At 47.4% G+C, this 21,234-nt stretch overlaps 1 protein-coding gene across 1 annotated transcript in view; it reads left to right on the top strand.

The window, feature by feature from the left end:
- The window catches only part of GRIK3 (glutamate ionotropic receptor kainate type subunit 3), a 132,387-nt gene that overhangs the window by 53,455 nt on the left and 57,698 nt on the right, over positions 1–21,234 (top strand). Inside the window, exon 2 of the mRNA XM_066565008.1 lies at positions 20,694–20,870. Coding sequence (XP_066421105.1) covers positions 20,694–20,870 — 177 coding nt within the window. The remainder of the gene's footprint in view (positions 1–20,693; positions 20,871–21,234) is intronic.

The raw sequence follows: 21,234 nt of genomic DNA, 5'->3' as shown, positions 1-21,234 counted from the left end.
TATGGCCGTGTTTATGTTCTGTCCCCATGCCCAAAGCCTGCTCAGAATTACTGAAAGGCCGTTGCATGTGTTTATTTTTATGCACCCATGGAGAATGTCACATCACAACTTTCAGTCCAGCCTCTGGTTGCTGGTAGGTGAAGCCACAGCCTCTTGCCCAGAACCCTGAACCAGTAACTTCTATTTCAACTGAGTCTGTGCAATGGAAGGAAAATGGAGCCAAAGTTAATTTAAGCACAAATACCCTGTAACCTGCTAATTAAACCAACTCCCCGGTGCTCTGCCCTAAAATACCTCCTCATTAATAGGCAGGGCAGCAGGAACACAAGTAGGACACAGCTGTGCCCTGGCAGAGGGCTCTCCTGGCTTGGGCACTGCCAGCCCAGCATGGGGTGGGCATGGAGACCTTGAGTACCTGCCCTGGGCACCTGGAGGGCTGAGCTGCCCTGGGCACTGCCCTGGGTACCTGAGAGATGAGCTGCCCTGCACACCTGGAGACCTTGAGTGCCTGCCCTGGGCACCTGGAGGGCTGAACTGTCCTGGGCACCTGGAGAAGTGAGTTGCTCTGGGCACTGCCCTGCACACCTGAGAACTAAATTGCTCTGCAAACCTGGAGATTTTGAGTACCTGCCCTCCACACCTGGAGAGCTGAACTTCCCTGGGCACCTGGAGACCTTGAGTACCTGCCCTGCACACCTGGACACCTGAGAGCTGAGCTGCTCTGCACACCTGAGACCTTGAGTACCTGCCCTGCACACCTGGAGGGTTGAACTGCTCTGGGCACTGCCCTGCACACCTGAGACTTTGATTACCTGCCCTGCACACCTGGAAGGCTGAACTGCCCTGCAGACCTGGAGACCTTGAATACCTGTCCTGCACACCTGAGAGCTGAACTGCTCTGCACACATGGAGACCCTGAATACCTGCCCTGCATAGCTGGAGAACTGAACTGCCCTGGGCACTGCCCTGCCTGGCCCTCAAGAGCCACAGTAAACCCCAACCAGGCTGTTCCAAAGGATAATTTGTAGGCAGGATAATGCTCTGGCACAGCATTTCCCTGAGGGATGAGATCCACAGGGCTGCTCCTGGCTCCTGTTACAGCTTCCTGTGACAGCACCAGGTACGAGCCTCCACCCTGTGCCCCACGAGTGTAAAGGCATCAGGTTTGAACCTACAAGATGTTGGGTGCTGGCCCTGCTGCAGCCAAAATGCAGCCCAGGGCTGCTCTGATGTCTGGAGGTGACTCCAAGGGACAATTCAGGTTTTAATTCCAAGCCCTGCACTGCCCAAGGGGCTCAGTTTCTGACCTTTCTGCACAGGATTGCCATGTTTATCTAAGCAAAGCCTTTTTTGCTTCTAAACTAAAGAACCAACCCACATCCTTCACTATTATTTCAGTCTATTTATACAAAGTGTAGCTCTGTGCAGACTTGAAAGGTCACAGGAAAACCTAGGGAGTGAATTGGCCCCATCGGTTCTAATACTGCCTTGACATTGGGAAGATTCCTTGTATTAATCCAGGAAAAGACACAGGTATTACTATCTGATTCCACTTTAAAAAATGAAAATTTGCAGAAAGATTCAGAAGAGAGAAAAGTCTCCCCCCGTCCTTTGGAAAAGTGTTTCCAGTGCGGGTGGGTGAGCAGCAGGAGGAGGAGGAGGAGGAAAGTTCAGAAAGGCATTTGTGTTTATCCCTGTAGCTCCTCAGACAACCCCCATGTTCCTCTGTGACCTTTCACTTGCACTCGTCCTGCAGAGCCAGACCTTTGTGTGTCTTTGTTTCAGCATTTCAAAGCAGGGATTATTTGAAGAACACCCAAGGAAAAAATAAGTTTCTAATATCCACGCAATATACCCTGTAAGAATATGCTTCAAAACACACTTGAGCAAGATGAATAGCCCCTGCTTGGATGAGCTCTGGGAGGGAAAGCAAAAAATAACATTATTAACAGTAAAATCTGTGAAGGACAAAGCAACACACATGGCTGCACTGATGACCATGGCCCATGGCCCATCACTGTGACTGAGCAGAGCCACCAGCCCATGGGGACATGTCCTGGTGTCCCCAGGAGAGCCACAATATCCTCAGCAGCTGTCTTGGTTTGGAAAGACAGGTGCCTGCTAAGGAAGGCAAGAGCTTCTTTTGAAATGGAGAATGTAAGCTTTCTCCACCCCTCTGAATTGCTGTAAATTTAAATTAAGGGGCTCTCAGGTAAAAATATGGGAGCAGAAAATAACAGTTCTTTAATAGGGAAAAAAAAATAAAAGGACAAAATAAACAATGCAGTGAACTAAAGCAACAGTGCCAGAGTCAGAACCCAGCCTGACACCCTGTGGGTCAGGCTGGTGGCAGCAGAACCATTGGAATTGTGGCTCAGCCCTCCTGCAGTGCCAGGGCTGGTTCTGCTGGAGCAGGGATCCTGGAGAAAGGTGCAGTCTCTGCCTCTGCAGATCCAGGGCAAGAGGCAGCTGCTGTTCCTCTGGGCAATCCAGTGCAGAAGCCGTGCTGGTGTTCCAGAAGCTCCAGATTCTATCCGGGTAGGAATGCTTGGCTCCTCCCTCTGGGCTCCCATCTGCCAATGGCATGCTGTAGTTCTTATCAGCCATGCAGGGACATTCCATAGCTGTTATCAGCAGGTGTCCCCTCCCGAGGGAGGAGTGAATGTGGTCACTGAGAGAGAGAGATAAGGCAAACTGCCCACTTGACAAAAGATAATCTGCCATACAGGTGGTAACTGAAAACATCTTGCATTGCAATCTTCCACAGCAGCCAAAGCCAAGTGTGTGACACAGGAGCTGTGGCACCCTTGGCAGCCAAAGCCACCTGTCCCCAAACCCCTGTGCTGCCAGGGTGAGCTGTGAGTGCTGCCAGCCATCCCTCCCTGAGGGACAAGGGGATGAGGGTGAGGTTCTCTCTGACCAGCTCCAATATTCACACTGCAAGGGGATTCTATTGACCAGCTGCAGCTGCCAAAGAGATTAACTTGGGACACCCTTGTGTCTGGATTACTCTGCTGGAGGAAATGAGGAGTTGGGGGTTTCCTTAAGTGAGGGGAGAAAGGAAAGAAATGTCATGAAACTCATGTCTGGAACCCATTCAGTTGTTTTAGCAGCACATTAATGAATGAAGTTCAGAGCAGCTCCTGCTGCAAAAGCAAAAGAAACCCAGTTGGAATAAACATTCTAATCCAGTCAGGGTTTCTGTCTTCATCTCCAAGGGGACTGCAGGATCATTACTGCATTAAGGCTCAGCTAAACAAAGCAGGAGGAACAGAAGTTGTAGCTGTAGGATTTTTGGTTTCATCAAGCCTGACATCTCTGAGATAACACATAATTTTCATCTCCATTTGAAAGCATTAATAAAAATTTGTTAGTTCAGCATGAATGCTTTGGGAAGAACCTCCCAAATCCACAAAACTGAACAAAGAGCTCGAATGCACTGAAATGAACTCCTGTTTATTGGGGTAGAAGCATTTTATTACTGAAAATGGGAAAGGATCACACTTGGAGCTCCGGGCAGCACTGGCTGCCTCATACCTGCCAGGAGGGAGAGAATCCACACTGAGCCAGGGTCACTGCTGATCCTGAGCAGAGAATCACCTTCCTGGGCCTTAATCCTACCATCTGCAAGCTCCAAAAGTCACATCCCTCCTCCCCTTGCCTTCTAGCTGGTGTCTGTTTTTTTCTCTTTGCACTATAAAGCTGGAGGATTCTCTTTCTACTACAAAGCTGAGCAAAGCACTAAGCTGGGTTATCCCACTCATTGTCTGGTGAGACCTGACTTAGGTCAGGCCTTGCAGCATTTCCATAAACACTGCTTAGGAAGTGAAATAATTCACACCACGTTTCCTGGGAGTATTTTCCCAAGAGGGACCTGAGCAAAGCCTGGAGAAGCACAGAGCTCCAAGGAAGGCAAGGTCACCTCCATGGCTGGGGCACCCCTAGGGCAGCAGGTAGGGGGGCAAGGACAGACCCCACATCACTGCTTGGCTCAGTTTCAGATCTTTTCTGCACTCTTGCTGCATTTCAGCCCCAAGGCCCACCACAGGAGCTGGAACACCACCACTGATTCCCAGGGCTGCCTCATAAATCCTCATTATTATTGCTGCCTTTTTTGGGCTTTCCTAGAAACAGAGGCCAGACAGAATGAAGAGACTAGAAGCAGATATATTTAATGAAGGGCCTTCAGGTACATTTTGGGCAGACAAAGCCCCCTCCAGGGGCTACACCCAAGTTGGAAGATGGTCACAAGTTTTTCAGACAGATATAAGTTTGGTCCATTTACATATCAGGGGTTAATTCTTCAATTACAGCTACAGGTAATGAGGTCAGATACTCCTAAATTTCTCCCCCCACAATTCACTTTTGTTTATACTTTTTGGGTCCTGAGGCAGAGGGTATCCCTGGATCAGGCCTAGAAGGATTGTATTGTCTGACCCCAATATGAAGACAGTAGTTAACACTCTATATGGAGTGTAGAGTTCCACACTAGTGCAGTGCAGGATTTGAAAAACATAAAAGCTAAAATCCTAAAGCATCATTAGAGCCCAAGATGCTACTGGTAGATTTTAGCTAAGGGAATCCCACAAAGCAGGGGAAGTGCACACACTCACCCTGGCAGAGCAGCCAAGGCCAACAGCAGCTGTAGGAGAGCACAGACCAGGGCTAGAGGATGCAGCCTGAATGCCCTGTGCCCCCTGTCCAGCCCCTTGCTGGGATTTTACTGGGACTCACATGTTTGCAGTCCTGGAGTCTCTGTGCTCCTGGCTGACCCCGAGATGTGTCAGAGTCTCTTTTCCCAGCCCAGCAACTGAAGGAGGAGTCAGGATTTTTCTGTTCTGCTTTTCAAGGTTGGTTTTTGTAATCTATAACATTCTCTGACCTGCTGAGGTCTGTCTGGAAGGTCGGGTTGTGGCACACTGACCACCCTTGGGGTGGTATTAGCTTTTTATACTAAGAACTACATGTACATTATTTACAATAACTTCCCAATACCTATCACCTATGTTAGACAGTGAGCTTCTACTCTAAACCAATCCAGAAGTGCCACCATCACAGCAGAAGATGCAGGCCAAGAGGAAGAAGGAGAAAGGCTGGACACACCCAGATTCCTCCATCTTACCTCCTGAACCCCCATTCTAAACCCCCTAAAATGCTACATTTTCACCCTGTGATAAATTCACTATCATTCCACTTAAACTTTCATGGCTTGTAATTCCTCATATAAGGTTGGTAATTTTTTTCCATGGGTCAAAGACAAAGGCACAGGGGTCTTGGGCTCTGTGCCAGGGTCTCTGAGCCCCCTGTCAGGGGCTTGAGCCCTCCAGGACAGCCAGAGAGATGTCCTGGGTTCTGACATGCAGCAGCTTAATTCTGAATATTGCAGAGGACAAGTGGCAGTGACCCGACACTTCATCTAATCAGATTCACGTGCTGCTGCCCAGCACAGTCCTACTTACTGCTGGGCCAGAAGATGCTAGAAGCATCTTTTCCAAATAGCTTTTAAATATATTACACGCCTCAAGAAGAAAGTGCTGCAGGAACTGGCTGGGCTCTGCAGTGGGGGGTGTCTGCTGCATCCTCCCTGCTTTTGCTTTCACATGGGCAGCTCTACTTATTAATCTTGCTTTTTGTCACTTAACTCTGAAACTGAAGATATCACTCAAGTTCTGCAGCAGTTATTTGTAAAGGAGAGGAAATTCAGGGATGCTGTCCCCAATTCATTCCATGGTCCAGGCACGGAGCAGTGACCCCCATGGGGCTGTTCCCTGCTGCTCATCCCACACACAGGAGGAAGAGGAGGAGGATTGTTTTGCCCAACTTGATGTGGTTTCCCCCCAGACAATCTGCTTTCTGTACAGCCCCTGTGAGAGGAGGACGCCAGCTCGTGTTCACTGATTTATAAATAGGGTGGGAAATAGGAACCCTTCACTCCTCAGCTTTCCTGTCAGAAATCTCTTCCTTCAATATGCTTTTAAATTAAAGTCAAATTCATCTCAACTGCATGCTCAGCTCCTTTTGCAGCTCCCACTCACCAGTATCCCTTTTTCTCAAGCTTCTTCAAACCACTTTTCCATTGAATTCATGCTACTCCCAGTTTACAGCTCCCAGTTTACACCATTACAAAGGAGACGCACCTAAAATGTAAAAAATGGCAGAAAAAAACCTATTCCAGAAAAAGAAAAGAAGTTTCACTTCAATCAGTAGATCCATTAACCCTTCCAGAGACCTGCCTGCTCCCTGGAGCAGTTTGCTCATTGGTGCTAACGAGGCATGAGTTATTGCTCATGTTTATGATAGGTTGATGTATCCCATTAATTAGCTCTGCATGAATCAATGGAAGCCACTGAACACATAATCCTTGGTAATTCATAACTCTGGAGCAGAGGAAACAGTGTCCTCAGCACTAAATAAACAGTCATCATGATGATGAATCTCAGAATTCCACAAAACATCAGGGCTCCAGGGCTGGTGTGAGCAGTTCCAGGGTCAGGTCAGTGCTGAGCTGCCAGGGGCACAGTGACATCCTCTATCTCGAGTGACAAAGGGCTGTGTGAAGCACTGCACAGTGACTAACACTCAGTTTTAACTGGATTTGGATCTCTTAATAAAGCTTTCCTCTTCCACCTCCTCTAGAATTGGAATGCTTTTCTAATTCCCCCTTTTCTGATCTACCAACTAATAATTTACCCATTTTAATTTGTGATTCACTGTGTTTACTCATAATAATGAATATTCAGCTTCATTAGCAGATACTTGGTTCAGTTCCTACTGAGACACTCAGCTCTGCCAGGGTGGCAGCTGGATCATTGGCAGCAGATCCCTCTGGCACTGGGGTCACTGAAAGTGAATCCTTTTGGCACTGGGGCCACTGGCAATGGATCCATTTGGCTGTGGGGTCACTGACACTGAATTCCTCTGGCAGTGGGGTCACTGACACTGAATCCCTGTGGCAGCAGAGTCACTGGCAGTGGATCCTTTTGGCAGTGGGATCATTGGCAGTAGATCCCTTTGGCAATGGATCCCTCTGGCAGTGCATCCCCCTGGCAGTGGGGCCACTGGCAGTGGATCCTTTTGGCAGTGGATCCCTATGACAATGGATCATTGGCAGTGGATCCTGTGACAGCAGGATCTCCCTTTGGAGCAACAGTCCCCAGTTCTGTAGGGACACAGTGCTGATGGCACTGATGTGGTGCCCATGGCACTGATGCTGTACCCATGGCACTGACACAGTGCCCATGGCAGTGACATGGTTCTGATGGCACTGAAGCTGTTCCCATGGCAGTGACACTGTACCTATGGCACTGACATGGTGCTGATGGCACTGACACAGTGCCCATGGCAGTGACACGGTGCCCATGGTAGTGACGTGGCACTGATGGCACTGATGCTGTACCCATGGCACTGACACGGTGCTCATGGCAGTGACGTGGTTCTGATGGCACTGACACGGTGCCTATGGCAGTGACACAGTGCCCACAGCACTGACGTGGCACTGATGGCACTGAAGCTGTTCCCATGGCAGTGACACTGTACCTATGGCACTGACGTGGTTCTGATGGCACTGACACGTGCCCACAGCACTGACGTGGCACTGATGGCACTCGGTGCCCATTACCTCTCTGGAGCAGGGTGCCCACAGCAGGTGCTGCCCTCCCCCGAGCTCAGCCCCAGGCTGTGTTTGGGTGCAGTTCCCTCCCATGGCACAATCAGAGCCCTTTTGCCAGGGGAAAAGCTCAGCCCAGACAGGACCAGGACCCTGCTCTGCTGTGAGCCCCCAGCTCTGCACGGGCATGTGCCAAGCCCTGACCCCAGGCAGAGGGGCAGGAGCAGGATAAACCCACTGCCAGGGCAGGCTGGGAGCTGGCAGGGCACCCACCACGGTGACAGGGACACCCAGCCACCCTCCATGAGGTTTTTAAAAGCTGGTTTTGTGAAGGAGTGATGAGGGTAGGATGGTCAGGATGGACGGAGAGCAGAGATCTCTGCAGCCAGGGCTGGGAACTTGGGGTTTATTGCAAAGGGCCTGGGTGCAGGGCCCTGCTGGGAGCTGCCAGCCACAGCTCAGAGCAGGGCTGAGAGAAGTAAAGAGAGAGGTAGAGAGAAGGCAAGAGTGTGGAAAAGAGAATGAAACAGTAAAAGAGAGGATAGAGAGTGAGGTTCCCATTACAACACCATCAATCTTCTTCTGTGCTGAATATTCTAATTCTCACTAACCAATCTAGTCCAAGATACAAATCCTACAGCATTTCCATACAGCCTATAAGAATCATTCCATTACCACACTGGGTTACATTTTAAACCCTACAAACTCCTCTTTGGGCCCCTTCTGCCAAGCTGGCAGGGTCTGCTCTGAGCCTTGGGCCTGTCTGCAAGCAGAGGGGATTGTTTGATCAAAAGGGGATCACCTTCAGCTGGCCATGCCATTGTTTTCCAGTTGTTCAGGAACTGAGGGATCTCACAGCTTGCTTTCATTTCAGTCTCACTTAGAGTTTCCATATTCTCAAAATCTTTTGCCAGGCAACCATATTTATAAGGCTTTCCTGTTTCATCTTCCCCAACAGTTTTGATCATTTAGGGGATGTGGAATCCCTTTGGAGCTCTGCTGCCAGGCAGGTCCAGCACGTCCCCTCACATCCCCTGGTCTGTGTGTGGTTGTTTGTAAACCAAGAGTACAGATGACAGGAAAATAATGAAAGCATTTTTCACAGCAGATCCTTTTGTCATTCCCCCCTTTTTTTTTTTTTCTTTCATTCCCTGGAATAAAGTGCTGCTTTTAAGCCAGCAAATCTTTCAGCTGTAATTAGCCTGGGCATTCAGAATTGAAAATTAAGAAATGGTTAAAAGAAAGAGAGGGAAAATAGCCATTCATAAAATATATTGAAGATTGTAGGTTTTATAAATGCCCTCCCAAGGCAGACCTTTCCCACCATAAAAGATTTCAGTCAAGACAGATTGGGAAGGAATTTGTATAAAATTGTGAGCTTTTATTCTCACAGGTCCCAGTGTGGGCCCCTGTGCTGCCCCCATCTCCCGTGCCCAGCAAGCGCCACATCCTGGCAAAATCTGTTTTTTCCCACTGCTTAACAACACTTGAACATTAAAATAGGAAGAGGAAAAGGCAAAATCAGTCTCTGAATCTCCCAATTACACCTTTGGCTGCCCCAAGCACCAGCAGCAGGGGCAGGTCAGTCCTGCAGAGCTCCACACTCCCTCTGCATCCCACACTTCCTGGAGACCTGTTGAAATCTATTACAGACCTTTGATCTCTTCCTACAAAAAGGATTTTTCTGAGGAGAGGAGATGGGATTAAGCAGGAACAATTTTCCCTGGGCATTCTGTGGGTTTTTTTTTTTTCCCCCTCCCTTCTCTGCTTTCTTTTAAACAGAAGATGCCAACAGCAAAGATCCTCACAAGGTTTTGGGACTGTCAGCTCCTGAATGGAATCCATTCCATCAGTCAAATTTAGCATCTATCAGGAGCAAATACTCAGCATGTGGCAAAAAAATCTTGCAAAACGGAACTGTTAAATATTTAGGGCAGATGACAAACAATGTGTCATAATATTTGCAGAACTGCATTTGCCTTTCAATGCCTTGTCTCAGTCAAGGCCCCAGTTTTTGGAAGCATCAATGCAAGAGTGAGAAGCAAGTTGACTGTTGGTGTTTGGCTACACTGTGAATGGAAAACAGGATTTAATGCAGGTTTCTTATGTCTAATACATGCTACATACCAGGTGGGTATTAACATTTATTAGCTGCGTCTTTGCAATGAATATTGGAGAAAAATTTAATTAACATGCAATAATTGGCATTTTAATTTAGCTTGGCAGGTCTGTGTGCAGCCAGTGGGGTCTCCCAGTGCAGAGCTCAAAGATTTGCAAAATCCAGTATACCTGGGAAGACAATTTTTGTCCCCAAAGAAGAGGGGTTTGGTTTCCAACACCCTGTATTCAGTTTACAGTGAATTTTCACAAATGAACCTGTTGGACCCAGTTTGCCCTGGGATAAATGGGAAGAGCAGCCACCTGCTTGGCAGAAGCTCTGCTCCCCAAACTGGGCAGTGTGTGCAGGGGGACACGGGGCCAACCCTCAGCCCTCCAGCACATAGCAAAGAGAAATCCAGAGTATTTTATCACCCTGCAGGCTTTGTTAGAAGCCTGGCACGAGGTGGGGTTTGTGATTCAGTGTGGCCTCACTCCCTGCTCTGCACCTCACCCCAATGGACACCACAGACCCCTCCACAGGGCAATAAAACCCCACAGAAAATACTCCCAGCCATGCCACCTCAACCCTGGATTGCACATCTACAATAATTTGAAGCTTTCACCCCCTTTTTCCCCCCCCCATATATTGCAGTGTAACACATGCTGTCAGCTCAAAGCACTGCCATAAAGGTGACATTTGAGTGTGCCTGATTTATCCAGCCTCAGTGATTGCCAGGACACCTCTGCTGAGTTCAGGCTGTTCCTGTGAGGTTTTGAAAGTTAAGAAATGGGAGGAGAGGGTTGGGCATGGGGGGACTGGTGGCACAGTCCAGTCCAGTCCAGCTGCCCCTCCTTGGCAGGGAGGTGGCAGAGAGTGGAGGCTGGAATTAACACCATGGTTGAGTTCTAGGGAGCTCACACGCAAATCTGAGCAGGTAAATAATGCCAGGGAGCCCAGATACCTGGTGAGGTGTCCCACAGTGGGAACAAAACAAGCACAAGTAGCCAAAGCTGCCAGAGAAATAATTTTACAGAGAAATAAACCACTCAGAGCCTGTGGGAGCCTTTCCCAGCCAGGAGGGCAATGGTGGGACGTGGTGTCACTGGGACATCAGCCTCTAGGGGAGTTCTGAGGCTGCAACCCCACAGCCACTTTGGGAGATTTGCATTTCCTGTGAGCTGAATATTGTGTAAATTAAAAGATTCGTGGCATTTTCCTTGCCTTTATCTTGCTGGGAATCTGTTCCTCTGAGATTATGATGCCGCTTTCTTTTTTTTTTTTTTTTTCAATTAATTGAGTCGCTTTAAAAAAAAAAAAAAAAAAGCAAGCAAGCCCATTTCATTTTAATCATGTGTTATGCAAATCAGAAATTTAAATATCATTAAGAAATCTGTTGCTAACTTAATTTATTTCTGCTGTAGCAGCACGGAAAGCTTTTGATCTGAGATTAGCGCTTTGATCCGCTCCCTTGGCCGGGGTTACGCTGCAGCGAGCGCGAACGCTCGGATGTCAAACGTGCAACACCAGAACAGCTTGTTCAGAGCAAGGCAGAGGAAACGCTGCCAATTAGGCCAAACGAGGAGGGCTTGCAAGGAGAATTTGTTTCCAGGAGCCACAGTGTGGTGTTTGTGAGGGGACCCTCGGAAACAGCACCCACCACCCACAGGGTGGGGTTGGGGAGGATGAGGGAGGAGATGAACCTGGCTCTGTGTTCTTGGAAGGCTGATTTATTATATTATGAGTGATATGATATGATATTACATTATATCATATCATATTGTATAATATCACAGCATATTGTATAATATCATATCGTATTATGTAATACATACCATATTATATAATATTATTATATTATATCATATGACATAATATAATATGACATAATATAATATAATATTATATTATATAATATTATGTTATATTATATTATATTATATTATATTATATTATATTATATTATATTATATTATATTATATTATATTATATTATATTATATTATATTATATGTTGTTATATTAGTTATTATATTATGTTACTAATCTCACATCAAAAGCCTTCCATGCTGCTACAGCATAAATAAAGTTAGCAACAGATTTCTTAATGATTACATTACATTATATAATATCGTATTGTATTATATAATACCATATCATATTATATTACATAATATTATATTACATTATATTGTATTCTATTACATTCTAATATATTATATTACATCACATCATCATATCATATCATATCATATCATATATCATAAGAAATTATATACTAAAACTATACTAAAGAAATAGAAAGGATGTATCTGAAGGCTAGAAAAGAATGAAGAATAAAAACTCGTGGCTCCTCAGAGAGTCACTTACAGCTTGCTTTGATTGGTCAGTCATTAAGTAAAAACAATTTATATGGAACCAGTCAAAGATGCACCTGTTGGTAAATGACTGCTAGACCACATTCTAAAGTAGCAAACACAGGAGAAGAGGATCAGATAATTATTATTTATATTTTTCTCTGAGGCTTCTCTACTTCCCAGGGAAAGAAATCCTGGTGAAGGGATATTTTCAGAAAATATCAGGGTGACACCACAGCCTGTTCTGTTCTGTGCTGGCCATGCCCCAGTGTCACTAGAGGACATGAAACAACACGATGTGCACACACTTCTGTTCTCAAGGTGAAAAAAGGGAAGTTTATTTTCTGACTCCAACGTTTATAGGTTTCCAAAAGTGACAGTGGATTGGAGGGTGGAAGTGCCACCTCTCCAATGACACTGGACAAACCAACAGTCTATGAAATTTCTCCTCCTCCATAAAAGAATGCAAAACAATAAGTTATTCACATAAAGTGTGTGAGAAAGTTCCTTACAAGAATGCAAACATCAGAAGGTTTAGAAAATCGTAAAAAATCAGGGTGACACCCCGGCCCGTGGGGACGAGCAGTGCCGCATCCAGCTGAGGATGCAACAGGTCACCCCCAGGAGCAGTGACAAACCTTTCCAGACCTTCCCTATCTACTGTTCATTAAAAACACAACCTGCCATGTTCCATTAATTCCTCATTTAGTGAGAGTAAAGTGCTGATACATACATTTTAGCTCCAGTGGTTTTAATCAGTTAATTTAACCAGAAGCATTAATAATGTATTGCTTTGCCACTTGACTGCTCATCTGTTAAGCAGCTTATACATAGAAGAATGTCACCCCCTGTGACATGAAGTGCCTAATTCAGAGCAAATGAAATAGGATTTTGCATATTCAATACAAAAATGAGAAAAGAAGGAGACACCGTCTCCTGGGAATGGCTCAGCCTGCTGTGATGGGATTTCTGTCCTGGCAGGTGGGAAATCCCTCCTCGTGGGACACACTCACACTTTGCGGATCTGATTTTCTGGTTGAATTCATTTCCTTGGCATTACTCAGCAAGTACCTGGCTCTGCCTCCTGCTGCACCGTGTGGTGGAATCAGAGGCACTGGGAATGCATCTCTGTCCATCAGCTCCTCCAGCAGCCACCCTGGGGTCCCAGGGACACCCCCAGAATGACCAGACTGGGGGGCTGGGGCAGGGAGGTGACAGCAGGACTGCTCCCACTCAGGCTTGGCTGCAGGATGCGGGGTCACAGCAGCTGAAATAGAAATGTTCCTGGTCAGATTTGGGGACAGCAAGCTCCTGGGCACTGGGGGAGTGTCCTGCCCACCCCACTGTGCCTGTCTCTCCTCTGAGCTCACGGGGGACTCAAGCTCCATGTCCTGCCTCTTCCCAAGGATATCCAGCAGCAAATCCAGCCAGGTGTGCTGGGGAGCTCAGGAACACCCAGACCCAAGGCCAGGGGGGCTGTGCTCCTGCTTGCCTCCATTTCTCTGTAGGGCATCGTAGGGCAAAGCTCCTGGGCGGGCAGGTTCATCATGGGCTCCGTCAGCCCCATGAAACTCAGCAAAAGCAGGTGGAAATGCCTTGGACCTGAGAGCCAGGGAAGCTGCCAGGGTGGGAGCAGCTCAGGGACAGGCTGGTGCCTTTTTAATTCACACAAAAGAGACGCAGAGCGAAGGCAGCAGCGTGTGAGCGATGCAGACACACCGGCTCTGAGGTTAATCCCTCCCCACATTCCAGGCAGCTCCTGCTCCTGGGTTTTTAGCAATCAGCATCCAGAGCGAGGAGCTCCCGTGGGCAGGGCCAGCTCAGCCCCGGGCCGGGGCTCTCTTGCGTGATGTGCGTTGATGAAGCCTGAAATTGCTTTGGATCCGTGGCTGTGCTGCATCACATTAAGCAGTGCCACGCTGAAGTGACAGGGCCAGTGCATGATCAGCAGCAGTTGAAGGGGACAGGGACTCAGATCCTGCCGCTCTGTCAAAACCCAGAACCCACTGACAGGCCACGGGAATTATTTTCAGCTCCTTCCCAGAAGGTTTGTCTCAATCAGTTCACAAGTTGTGCTCGCTGCCTTGGCGTGGAGCAGCTCCGTGGTCCTGCTGCAGGGCACATCCCAGGACACTGCCTCTGACACACAGGGCTGGATGGGAGCCCGTGCAGGGCTGGGGCAGGGATCCACTGCACCTCTCTGGCAGCAAGGGCTGTCCAGGAGTAATGAGGGTTCTGGAAGGGTGGGAGCCCCCAGAGCTCCTGGCACTGCTTCCCTCACTCATCAGTTTGTAGGGTGGGGTTGTTTCTGTCTGGGGACCAGCTGGCATCAACACCAGACCTGGGGGCTCTGCTCTGTGCTGGGCTGAGCATAGGACCAGCTCCTTGGGGCACACTCCTGGAGCATTTCACTGCAGCAGCTCCTCGGGGGAAGGTGCAAGGAGAGATTTCTTGTGAATAAATCTGTCGTTACTTTCTGTAGGAGCATCGAGGGGTAGGATGATCGCAATAGACGGAGAGCAGAGATCTCTGCAGCCAGGGCTGGGAACTTGGGGTTTATTGCAAAGGGGCCCTGCTGGGAGCTGCCAGCCACAGCTCAGAGCAGGCCCCAGAGAAGAGAGGGGGAGAGAGAATGAGAGGGTAAGAGGGTAAGAGCATAAGGGAGTAAAAAAAGTAAGAGAGCAAGGTTCCTGTTACAGTACCATCAATCTTCTTCTGTGCTGAATATTCTGATTCTCACTAACCAATCTAGTCCCAGATACAAATCCTACAGCATTTCCATACAGCCTGTAAGAATCATTGCATTACCACACTGGGTTACATTTTAAACCCTACAAACTCCTCTTTGGGCCCCTTCTGCCAAGCTGGCAGGGTCTGCTCTGAGCCTTGGGCCTGTCTGCAAGCAGAGGGGATTGTTTGATCAAAAGGGGATCACCTTCAGCTGGCCATGCCATTGTTTTCCAGTTGTTCAGGAACTGAGGGATCTCACAGCTTGCTTTCATTTCAGTCTCACTTATAGTTTCCATATTGTCAAAATCTTTTGCCAGGCAATCATATTTATAAGGCTTTCCTGTTTCATCTTCCCCAACAGCTTTCCCTTTCTGTTTTGCTGATGTTTATTGCCCTCTAGATTTCCCTGCTCTCTCTGCATCCTTATTATTGTACCTGAGACTGCCACAGTCCCCCAGCCTGGGCAGGCTCTGGGAGCTGAAGCTCCATTCCCAGGCACAACCTCGTGCTCCAGGGAACTTCCTTTCACTTCCCAGCAGTGTTATCTCATTTTCTATATAATGCTGCTGTATAAACAGCAGCTCTCAGGGAACCTGGGCCATGACAATGAGATTCTCCCCACTGGATTTCTCAGCCAAGCAGCAGTGTCAGGTTCCCCAAGCCTTCCCAAGGAGGCAGCTCTGTGAGGAAGACTCTCCATAGATTCTCCACTCTCTGCCTCAGGGAAATTTAGTACACACTTAATTCTGTGTACCTGTCCTCATTGGCCCATTTGCTAATACTGTCCCCAAAATAGAGTGATTTGTCCTCAGAAGAGGGCAAATCCCATACCTCAGAAGGCAACAGCAAAAACATTTTATAACCTCAGAGAAAAAAAAACCACAAAAAACACAGCTCTGGGCATGGAAGGGCTGTGAGAGGGAAGGGGAGCTCCTGTGTCCCTGAGGAGCTCTGCCAGCTCCATCCTGGGTAAGAGCTGTCTCAAACCAGGTATTTCTTCCTGGATGTCACATGGAAAGAGGCTGTCAGAGCTGTCTAAATGTGTGAACAACACTGTCAGCGGGGGAGAGAAAAGTGTTATCAGAAATAGTTGTTCTTCAAAGCTAAATAACTCCGTGATTTATAAGGAGTAGAAGATAAGAGATCACACCGCACGCTGAGGGCTGCTGGAATTTTCTTTCTGAGAATGAAAGCTGTTTGTTTTGGTAAAAAAGCAAAAGAGGGGAGAAATAAAAACCTAAAATACTTTTACTTCCTTGACTTAGCTCTTGACAAAGATAAAAATAACTGCACTGGCACTGAGCCCATGCAGCCATGTCCTGGGATCACCGGGGCAGTGAAGGAGGGTTCCCAGCACATTGTCCAGGTCTCTTTCTGGCTCATTCCTGGAACCATTCCCAAGGTTTTCCAGCACCATCCCTGGGGACAGAAGAATGCAGGGCAGTTTTGCTGGATGCAGACACAGCTGGGCCTGTTCTGATTGCCATCAATGGGATTTTAGGTGTTCTGTGGGATCCAGGTTTTATCCTGGAGAGGCTCAGGTTCTGCTGCTCTGAGGGAGAGCCTCTGTGGTTTTCAGCCAAACTTCTCCTTGTGCCAGGCCAGGCTCCTTCTGCCTGCCCAGCCCCACTGCTGCTCCTCTGGTCTAGACCCAAAGGGAGTTTCTGGCACTTGCTGTGGGATCTCATTTCAGATTTTGAAAGCTCCTCACCTTAGCAGTGATGTCGAGGTCATCAAATAAAATAACCTAAAACAGTCAGACACGAAGCTGATTGTAATTAGTGTGTTTTCCCATACGCTGGCTGACATACTCCAGGGAGCAATTAGTCTGCTTTAAGAGTAAAAGACAACTGAATAATTATTTAACCTGCCTGGGATTGATTTTAAAATCCAAGAAGTCAGATATAATAATGGATTACTTCATCAAAAAATATGTAAAATAAGTGATAAGGGTCGAAAGCTTTCATCAACAGCTTGTGTGAGGCATCTCCTACAAGGCTGACTCCCAGTCCCAGATCCCACTGCCCCCAAGGCCCCCCAAACATGGCATAAAAAGGTTTCCAGAGAAAAATATCTATGCAAACAAAGTCAACCTGAATTGATAAACTTCAGTTTGTGTGGTGCTGCAGTGGGGAGACCTCGGGCTCTGTTGACTGGTCAAGGAGCAGCACACACAAATCAGGCAGCAAATCCTCTCACAAACCTCAGGAGGGTGTCACAAAGCATGACAGACCTTGTCACAGCCATCTTTTATCTCTCTGCCAAGCCATGGGAGGGGAAGAAAGAAGGAATGAGGAGCTGAGACCTGCACGGACAGGAAAGAGTGGGAAAGGCTACGAGCACCACAGAGCATCCAGTGATCTCCAAGACTGGGATCGAGCTTCCAAAATAGATTTAGAGAGGGACAGCAGCACTAAAGGAGCTCCAGTTCAACTCTCTTGGGTGGGATTTGTTGATATGAGGTGTATAAAAGTGGAGACTTTTGTTGTGAGCTTTTCACACCCATTGACTCTCATCTCTGAGAGTGAAGCCAGGTGAGGTTTCTGCCCAAGGTCTCTGTGGGATCAGCTTGAGCTGCCCACAGCTGTCCAGCCCTCAGCAGCAGATTGCCCGGCCCTGCTCCTTCATCTCTCCTGCTGAGGCTTTCAGGGGTGCCCTGGGGTGCCCCAGCCTGGCCATCAGCCAGCTGATGTCACACCCCTCGTGCTCTCAATGCCACGAGCTGAGCGTCCCCATTTTGCTCAAATGGAAGAACTGCAACAATTATTTTCATAATTAGCTGGCTTTGCAAATTAATGCCAGTTATGCTGTGTAATCATGATGAAGATTATGCATTAATCAGCTGTTTCAAGCCAGTTATTAGGCTCTTTAAATAATGATGGGAGTGAACATCTCTGAAGGAGCGGCGCGCAGCCAAGAGGGACGTGAGGATCCAGAGGGGTGTGCCAGGCACAGATCTGACATCAGGGGCTCCCAGTCTCCCCAGTTTCTGAGCAAACACCAGGCTGGGGCATGCTATGGCTGCCCTCAGCACTTCAGGGAGATTCCCAATGTGCCAGAGTACTCCCAGTATTCCCAGTATTCCCAGAGTACTCCCAGTATTCCCAGAATACTCTCAGCACCATCAGGGGCTCCCAGTCTCACCAGTTTCTGAGCAAACGTCAGGCTGGGGCATTGCTGTGGCTGCCCTCAGCAGGTGTGGGAGATTCCCAATGTCCCAGAGTACTCCCAGTATTCCCAGAGTGTGGTTTTTGTGAGGTTTCTAGGATGAGGGAAAAGATGAATTTGACTCTATGTTCTCAGAAGGTTGATTTATTACTTTATGATATATATTATATTAAAAGAATGCTATACTAAATGTATACTAAATAATAGAGAAAAGGATACATCAGAAGGTTTAACAAGAATGAATAATAAAAACCTGTGACTCTTTCTAGAGTCCTGACACAGCTAGACGGTGATTGGTCATTAAGTAAAAACAATTCACGTGTTTAGATAAGCAATCTCCAAATCACATTCCAAAGCAACAAAACAGGGAGAAGCTGAGGCTTCTCGGCTTCCCACGAGAAAAATCTTGGCGAAGGGATTTTTCAGAAAACATCACAGTGTCACCAAAGCATTCCCAGAGTACTCCCAGCACCATCAGGTGCTCCCAGTCTCCCCAGTTTCTGAGCAAACACCAGGCTGGGCATGCCATGGCTGCCCTCAGCACCTCAGGGAGATTCCCAATGTCCCAGAGTACTCCTGGTGTGCTCCCAGCAGTGGGAAATGCACAGAAACACATCCCTGCTGCCTGTCAGCTCTCTCATTGCCTGGCCCTGAGCTCAAGGTGCTGGGTGGCTGCACAGAAAATTCTTTCCTGCCAAAAAGCCCATTATATCCAGCTGGATGTCTGGAACAGGAATTTCTTTAGGATCAAACACCAATAATCCACATTCCCAGCCCTTCTGTATTATCTCATAATAGGACATGCTCCAAAGCAACTTTGAAAGTGCTGGGCTGGGAGAAAGGCTAATGCCAGCTAGTGGATAATCAATGTAACATTTATCAGTTATCACTTCAGGACAATGCTAGGAAAAAAAAAAGAAAAAAAAACCTGGCTAAACAGTCTGGACAGTGAAGCTTTGAACAGAGAGATGGGGTGAATCTCACACTCACTTCAGTTTTGTTTATTGTGTCTGATTTAATATTGTAGATGAACTTTCTTCTGCCCTAAGAAACTTAAGTTGAGCTGCCAGCATATGCAAACTTTGATGTGGATGAATAATTTTCTTTGCACCAGTCAAAACCCAAATGTTTTGGCACAATCCAGTGAGAATGAGGCACGTGGACAATTCTGCTACACTCCTTCCTACGCTGCTCAGCACTCTGGATTGAAAACCTGCCCGTGAGTGACTGGCTGAAAATCACGTGAGACTGAAATGACACTCCAGAATGAGCATTCAGCCTCTTTTTTCTTTATTCTTCTGCCTATTACCAAAATTAGCACTGAGTTCAGTGTTTTTTTGGTTTTTTTTCTAGCAGAGACATGCAGGAAACAGCTCAAACTTATTTTATGTCTATGAATGTAAATTAATTCCCACACTCGCTTCACAACTGGGGACAGGATGCACAAAGGCTGCAGAGGAAGAGGAGGAAAGGGACTTGTCACGATCAAGGGGAGCAGAAAGTCCTTTGCAAATCCTTCTGCTTCCTTGCTGAGAACATCTCCAACCATCACTCCTGTGCTTCACCCAGTCCACGGCTCTGGTCACGTTTCCATGAGGACACCCAGAGCATGGCCATCAGCCAAGGTGTCAGCTTGGCTCTGGCCAAACTGGAACTCCTGGCTAGCACCAAACTGCCACAAAACTATAGAAAATGTGCTCAGGCTGCTGGAGGAGGATTCATGGCATTGCCTGAAAGCCAGCAGGGCTTAGCAGACATCTGTTGTCTACAAGAAAACATTTGAGGACTATCTTAAATTGAAGAGGAAGGTTTTTCCTTCTGCTAATGAACCCTGAGACCATCTGTTACCAATTGTACTTGCTTCTTTCGCTCATCCATTTATTATTTTGGTTTAGTTTTGAATAAAATACGAGCAAGGTTTGTGTCTTCCTGTGGTTCTGTGAGGGGCTCAGGGTGGCTCCTGCATTTCAGAGACAAGGACGCATCATTACATAACCCATGCCTGCACCAAGTCACTCCAATTAGAGTGGCTGTCAGTGGGAACTGAGGACAAGACTCACAGACACAGAGCCAAGAAACCCAGCCACGTTGTGACATGAGCTTGTTGCCCTTGGGGAGGTGTAATGGCATTAACAACTTTTGAACACAGGAAAGCTGCATCTGAGATGTGCATTACTGAGCAGAGGAGCTGTAGGGTAGGCAAATCCAGAAGTCTCTGCTGGTCTGAATTAAAAACTCGGGGAACTAAACATGCAGAACAATAAAAAAGGAGAAGGGGACTGAAAATGGCACTGAAAATAGCCATCAGCAGCACTGCCCTGCCTGTCTCCCATGAAAGGACCAGATGGGTGATGAGGCAGGAGGATTTCAAGAGGAGGGCAGTGCCAGTTTTGTACCCAGCAACTCCTCAGAGCACAGACCATGGCAATAAGCCTGTCCACCTCCCATGGTCTGGTCCTAAAGTTTTATGGGAAGCCACTTATCTAGCTCATAAAAATATTCCAAGATTTTAAACCACCCGTTACTGCCCCACAAAGCTGCCACCCTGAACATTCTCATAGACCAGAATATAAGAGAAACCCAAGTTTTCCTATCTTCATTTCAGTACAGGACAGGTCCTCAAGCAAGCCCTGCTCCACCTGCAAACATTCCAAGAGTTTTCTCATCCTTGCTGCATAAGTTTGTGAAACAAACAAATTGTGGCTCAAATGTGGATTTTTTTTTTGTCTTGCAGGAGGAATCTTTGAGTACGCAGATGGCCCCAACACACAGGTGATGAGTGCTGAGGAGCAAGCCTTCAGATTCTCTGCCAACATCATTAACAGGAACAGAACTTTGCTGCCCAACACAACCCTCACCTATGACATCCAGAGGATACACTTCCACGACAGCTTTGAAGCAACTAAGAAAGGTAAGAGCAGAGCAAACTTCTGAGCAGCTTTGTGGCCATTTATTCAGCAGAAGAAAGGTCTGGTTTCCAGACCAGCAGCTTGTTCTGTCCTGCTCTCACCAGTGATCTGGATGAGAGCTCCTGCTGGAGCTGACCTTCCAGAGGCATTTTAATACAAGGGGAACAACTACCTTTTTTTGCCTCTGAAACCTCAGAAAACTCCTTTCAGGTCCGCTCTAATCCTGAGCAAAGGTCTGGAGGCCATGCCTGTGTTTGTGTCGCTGCATCCCTGGCAGTGCTCACATCCATCGCGTGGATGTTCTGTTCTCTTCACAACAGTCACTTTTGATTACTGGATAACAGCAGCACACTTGAATTGCTGAAG

The sequence above is a fragment of the Molothrus aeneus genome, chromosome 23, assembly GCF_037042795.1.
Source record: "Molothrus aeneus isolate 106 chromosome 23, BPBGC_Maene_1.0, whole genome shotgun sequence".
Taxonomy (NCBI): domain Eukaryota; kingdom Metazoa; phylum Chordata; class Aves; order Passeriformes; family Icteridae; genus Molothrus; species Molothrus aeneus.
Note: the sequence above shows the minus strand (reverse complement) of the source record. Positions and strands in the feature narration are given on the sequence as shown.